The sequence below is a fragment of the Triticum aestivum genome, chromosome 3D (assembly GCF_018294505.1).
Source record: "Triticum aestivum cultivar Chinese Spring chromosome 3D, IWGSC CS RefSeq v2.1, whole genome shotgun sequence".
Taxonomy (NCBI): domain Eukaryota; kingdom Viridiplantae; phylum Streptophyta; class Magnoliopsida; order Poales; family Poaceae; genus Triticum; species Triticum aestivum.
The window spans coordinates 477768871-477775476 of NC_057802.1; the positions used below are offsets into that span (position 1 = coordinate 477768871).

The 6606-nt window shown below is 42.7% G+C and overlaps 1 protein-coding gene across 2 annotated transcripts in view; it reads right to left on the reverse strand.

Annotated features, from left to right (window-relative positions):
• Positions 1-215: 215 nt before the first annotated feature.
• LOC123079804 (ABC transporter B family member 4) overlaps positions 216-6606 on the reverse strand; it is a 14837-nt gene continuing 8446 nt past the window's right edge. For both annotated transcript variants that reach the window (XM_044502615.1, XM_044502616.1), the window contains 10 exons: positions 6191-6366; positions 5356-5577; positions 4798-5036; positions 3517-4042; positions 3149-3422; positions 2395-3049; positions 1916-2144; positions 1518-1784; positions 1170-1433; positions 216-1068 (listed from right to left, as the gene is read on the reverse strand). In XM_044502615.1, the coding sequence (XP_044358550.1) occupies positions 424-1068; positions 1170-1433; positions 1518-1784; positions 1916-2144; positions 2395-3049; positions 3149-3422; positions 3517-4042; positions 4798-5036; positions 5356-5577; positions 6191-6366 (3497 nt within the window). In that variant the 3' untranslated portion in view covers positions 216-423. The remainder of the gene's footprint in view (positions 1069-1169; positions 1434-1517; positions 1785-1915; positions 2145-2394; positions 3050-3148; positions 3423-3516; positions 4043-4797; positions 5037-5355; positions 5578-6190; positions 6367-6606) is intronic.

Genomic DNA, 6606 nt, shown 5'->3' on the forward strand with positions numbered 1-6606 from the left:
GCAAAAAAGGCCAGAAATTTGAACACCGAGCAAAGCAAAGCAACATATCAAACATTTCTCAACTTCCATAAAGGTCCAGCAACCTACAGGCAGCCCAAGAAACTGAACATATGAAAATAGCCACAAGCTTTCATTTCCAAGGGAATGGGTTGCCCAGAGTTCTAACTCGTGTTGTTATTCGATGATTTGGCAAATAATTTCTTCTTATCGCTGCGTTTTGGAAAAGCTTCATCCGCGTCCTCGCTTGAATCGCAATCAATAATTATTTTCATACAGTTTGTCTGATTGCCTCTGTTTGTCTGCAGATACCCATCTACTAAAATGAAAGGAAAGATCCTACACCCACATTAACTGGCCTATAAACTCAAATACACTGCTGGCATTTCATTCCATGGAATTTTCTGGTGGAGAAAGATGGATGTCTTATCTTGAAGTGGAGCTAAGCTCGACAAGGGAAGCGTAGGTTCCATCCTTGATCCGCATCAGTTCCTCATGCCTTCCTTTCTCCACTATCATCCCGTTTTTCACCACGCTGATAATGTCGGCGCCTCTCACAGTCGACAGGCGATGCGCCACCACCACGGTCGTCCTCCCAACCATCACCCGGTCCAGCGCCTCCTGCACCACGCGCTCTGACTCCGCGTCCAGAGCGCTCGTCGCCTCGTCCAGCAGGAGCACCTTGGGGTCCTTGACAACGGCCCTCGCGATGGCCACCCGCTGCTTCTGCCCGCCGGACAGCTGGATCCCCCTCTCGCCAACGACGGTGTTGTACCCGTCAGGCAGCCCAGAGATGAACTGGTGTGCATTGGCCGCTTCGGCAGCGGCGACGATCTCTTCCTCGGAAGCCTCCCCTTGCTTCCCGTAGGCTATGTTGGCGCGGATGGTGTCGTTGAACAGCACCGGCTCCTGCGCCACGAGACCGATCTGCAGCCGAAGCCAGCTGACTTTGAGGGTCGGAAGCTCCACGCCGTCCAAAAGGATCCTGCCTGAACTCGGGTCGTAGAACCTCTCGAGCAGCGCAATGGCAGTGGACTTGCCACTTCCACTCTCTCCAACAAGGGCAGCCGTCTGTAAAGATAGTGTCACCAGATTAACCTTCGTACTAGCTAGCATACTTATTAGTTAACATAGAAAGAAGGTTGTCAAAAAAAAGTTAGAAAGAAAGTAACCTTTCCAGAAGGAATGCTCAAGGACAGATCAGTGAATATTTGAACATTTGGGCGTAAGGGGTAACTGAAGCACACATTCTGGAACTCAATGTCACCCCTGAGATTTGCAACCACCATGCCTTCCTCGCTGCTGGAATCTATCTTGGACTTACGGTCAAGAATTTCGAACACGGAGATGGCCGATTCACTAGCCTTGGTGCTATCTGCACCTACTGCGCTTGTTCGTGAGATCCCAGTAGCCGCCAAAACTAATACGAAGAAGACCTGAGAATCGGTGGATTAGTTAACAAAAATACGAGGTTAGAACAATCAACACTCAAGTTCTGAATAAGAATAATGTGCTCGTACCCGAAACACTTCAGGAAATGTTGCTGTTCCTTCACGAACAAACTTTGCACCGACGTAGAAGCAGAGAGCATAAGTAAGGTAGAACACAAGGAATGAAAACCCAAATCCCAAGCCACCAACAACACCTTCCCTCACTCCCTGCCTTGTTGGAGATTCACATTTCTTTTCATAGGCATCCATCACCTTCTGCTCTGCGCAAAATGACGCCACAGTTCTGATTCCTCCAACGGCGTCGGTTGCTACTTGACTTGCTTCCTCGTACTTTAACTGCATCCCACCAAACTATTAGACAAAACAACTCTCCATCTGACGAATACGTGTATGAACATTGGTCATTTTGTTGGTTTTTTTTTTGAGGAAAAATTGAATAATAGTAATTGCTAATTCACAGCATGCACCTTTGCGTTTTTATTGAGACCTTTCAGGAACTTCATTTGAGCATAGGCTTGGAAACCCACCAATGGAACCACCACTGTGATAATCAATGCCAGCTTCCAGTTTGCCACCATAGCTATTGTGAAACCTACTATGATGGTCGATATAGTCTGGACATTAAGTGCTAAATTTTCTCCAACAAGCCGCTTCACGTTCAGAGCATCAGTCGATAGCCTTGCACCTATTGCTCCACTAGAACAAAAGTTGAAACTTATCTAAGTAAATCTGTAGAATATTGCACTAGTTGACAAGTATAACTCTTCACAATTTTTTCTTTGAAAATGCCAGATGGATTGATCTTAGTATTGATAAAAATTGTAAGAAGACTGCTCAAGCTAGTTAGCATACATAAATGTTCTTAAAAAAATCTGTATACTAACTGTTAGGGCAAAAGGAAGATTTGTGACAACACATCATGATGAGAAAAAGACTAAACACAGACCTAGAGTGTTCAGGTTTATCAAACCAGTTGATGTCCTGGTGCATGACACTTCGGAATGTCAGCGACCGTATGCGCTCCACAAGCTTCCCACCTGCTAATCCAAACAAGAAGTACTCTATTGGAATCAGAACAAGTGCACAAGCACCCAGCATGGCAAACATGCTTGCCCAGAACCTCGAGTCCTTGAGTAGTTCCGCTGGCGGCTCATAAAACGTCTTTATTGCACTTGAAATCAATATGCCATATACAGGCAAAATGGCCCCATGCATTGCAGCAGCAATCGAACCAAGAGCAAGAACAAGAGCCTCTGGTTTGTTCAGATAAAAGAGTCGGCCGATTGGAGCTTTCTTCCTGTCACTAGATATTTTATCTGTACTCTCCTCTAGGTCTTGATCATTGTTGAATTCCATGGGATCACATGGAGCAGGGTAAGGATGTGTACCACTGTGCCCAAAAGAGGAGCCTTTACTGTTTGATCTCCTAAAGGAGCTGCCTTGGCTTCTTGGTTTCCTTGTGAACGACCTAGAGCCAAAACTGTTTTCCATTATTGCATCAGGATCGACGTTAGGGGCTTCTGCTACCTGCAGAGTCTCTTGCAGATGAATCAGCTGAGAGTATGCACCTTCAGGTTTGTTCACCAGTTGTACATGTGAACCTGCTCCAAATTCACAGATCAAGTAGCAAGTCAGGACATCTATTTTGAAACGAAGTATGTACGCCCGATACAGAAGTTGTCAATTCTCATATGACATACCTTGTTCCACAATCTTCCCGTGTTGTAGGACGGATATGACATCAGCGTTCTTTACTGTGCTTAGGCGATGCGCAACAATAATTGTAGTCCTTTCTAACATTACCCTATCCAAAGCTTCTTGAACTATCCTCTCAGATTCCATATCCAGCGCGCTGGTTGCTTCATCAAGTAGCAATATCCTAGGGTTTTTTATAATCGCTCTAGCAATTGCTATTCTTTGCTTCTGCCCTCCAGACAGCTGAATCCCACGTTCCCCAACCATTGTCTCAAGACCCTGCAATGTTTCACAAAATATACATACTTTTAATTAACCATGAGTGAGTTAGCAACAGAATTAACATCATGTACATCTTAATTTCGCACTGTACATTTGGCAGTTTATCAATGAAGTTTGCTGCATTTGCAAGCTCGATTGCTCTTCTGATCTCTTCGAGATTAAGACCATCCTTCCCATAGGAAATATTTTCCCTGATCGTACTCGAGAACAACACTGGTTCTTGGCTGACGAGACCGATTTTTCCTCTTATCCACCCAAGAGTCATTCTTCTAATGTCAACTCCATCTATCAAGACTTCCCCAGACTGTGGATCGTAGAATCTCTCCACCAAACTGACCACAGTTGACTTTCCACTACCGCTCACTCCAACTAGTGCCATTGTAGTTCCACTTGGTACCCGTAAGGAGAATCCATCAAATACCAAATGTTCAGGCCTGGTAGGATAGCTGAAGTAGACATCCTTCAGTTCAACATCACCCTTGATGTCTTCCAATATGATACCTGTGGTGTTATATACATCAATACATGGTTGTCTTTCAATTGTCTTGAACATTCTATATGCTGCTCCTTGACCTTGTGCAAAAGCTGTTATTGATGGTGCTGCCTGACCTAAGGACCTGCAGAAGCGACGCAACTCGAGTCAGAAACCAGAAGATCTCGAAAACAGACATGGAAGACCCTATTTGACATACTATGTTTGAAAGTTTGACTGCTGCTTTACGGATCCCACATCCTTATCAGAAACAAATTAGTAAGCACGATGTCACATCCTTCGGAGAACTGTGGGCTGGTCTGGTGCAGCAGCCGTGACCTTCTAGCATCATATGTCATATGCCCACATGACACACGGAGAGGCACGTCCATGGGGAAACGTGGCACATTAATCATCTATTAATCTAACTATGTCTAAATTGCCACTTATCAGATATAATGTTCTTCGAAGTCATTCTTAACCACATATAATTCAAGAATAAAATGACCCAGTAGTCAAGAAAGTTCATTCAAAAATCTAAAGCCCACCAATAATGCTCTCAACATTGCACCCCTAGATTCAAAGAGGAGCTCAAATGGATCTTCAGAGCTCACAGAAAGAAGTATATTGATTTTGAGGCCTGGGTCAACTCTTTTGATAGCTTGCTCCCCAGGATATTTGTTGTTGGTGTATTGTGTAGTTCTTTTCTTTTATCTTTTGGAACTAATTTTCTGTATACATTATTTTGAAAAACAATAAAATGCATGCAGCAGAGTCCTGCTTTTTCCTCTAAAAAAATGCACCCCTAGCTATAATCTCCGCCCTTCAACAACATCTGAAACAAATTTTAAGTATGTACTCAGAATATTAAAGTGGTAAGGACTAATGTACGGAACTTACATTGCGCCAACCATGACGGACATTATAATAGTAATAACTATGCCACCATTATATCCTCGGTCGACTATCAATTTAGATCCATACCAAACTGCCAACCCATAGCTGCAAAACAAGATTGCCATTATTGAACCCACTCCAAGGCCACTGACAGCACCTTCTCGACGAGCAGACTCATATGCTTTTCTTATGAACTTGTTATATGTTGTTATAGCTTGCTTCTCACCATTGAATGAGACAACCTTCAAAGCATAAGCATAAGAAGAGAATAGTGACCGCAAGAATCAGTAACAAAAATAAAGCATAATTTCTATTTGGTTTGGGCCACAAATCAAAGAACAGGAAAACAGAAGGCAAACATTGACTTCCACAAAATATTGGCGTCCAAATTGGCCACATGAGTTGTTCTAACTTTGGCTAAAAATGGCTTAGAAAGCCCGCCAAAAATGGAACCTTCCCAAAATTTTGTCATCACACCTTATAGGGGCCAAATGTGTAAAACTTTGACTCGCATGGTCATGGGCACCAAACGAAGTAGACCATGTATCCACTAGCACTTACCGTTCGAATGGTCCCAATAGTTTGCTGAACAATGTCTCCAGCATCACCATATTTTGCTTGCATTTTAGTGGACAACGTTGTCATCATCCTTGACACAATAGCACCAGCCACGGCTACTGGAGGGATGCTTGAGAGCATAACAAGTGTCAAGAGCCATCCTCTCACAAATGCAACAACGAAGCCTCCAAAAAAGGTAGAAAGGAGCTGTATGATCTTGCCAACCTATGAGAAAATGTATGTATAGCAAAGTGTTAAAATAAAATGGAATCCTAGTTATTATTAGATACTTATACAGAAGGTTAATGGACTAAGCTCTGGTACCAAGTTCATGTTATATATCCAATTAACTGAGTGGGTCTTCATCTCTGCAAGTCTATCAAACTGGTATTTCGTTGGTTATTATTAATATGGATCCATGTGAATGCAGTGTGCACCCATTACTTGTCGACTGAAGACAGGTGCAAAATTATGTGTTGTCCGTATAACAGAGCTGGGCCCAGACTCATATCGTAGGTTCATTTTGAGTAAAAAAATACGACAATTTATTTTCTCTATGACTTTAAGCTACCAATCTTTTCTAAAGAGCTAGCTTCTAGTTCGTGAACATACTGTTAGGTTAGCACATAAAAGAATGTAAAATCATTATACCACCTTCAACGTGAGGAAATACACACACTTTCCCACATTGGTCAAAGAGATCGGTCATCTACAGTGACAAAATGAATGACAAGAGCCTTTTTACATACAAGCTTATGCATATTGGCTGTAAGATTATAGCATCTAACAATGCTTTGAATGATGTGTCACAAGCACTCCTTGTGATAAAACAGCCTACCTTTTCTCCAATGGCATCTTGAATGAGGAATGTGTCCCCAGACATCCTCTCAACAACTTGTCCAGTGCTCATTTCCTTGTCAAAAAAAGCAATGTCCTGTCTGAGAATCGCCTTGAGATACATAGCTCTGATTCGTGCTGCCTGTCTTTCTCCAGTAATTGTCCAGCATGATACCTCTATCAAAACATCAAACTGATCAATCAAATGAAGGTACCCTTAAAGTTACTCTAGATGATCTAACTCTTAGGCTTGTATTCTGAACTCTCATTCATATCAGTACATTGAGAGTTTGAGACACAAAGCATCTGCGTTTTCTCAAAAATAAAATTTACTCTGGACAACAGTATTGCAACATTTGTTTTTTCATGAACAAGCAGCCAGGGAGTCAGAGCATCAACAACCACAAACCTCAAATT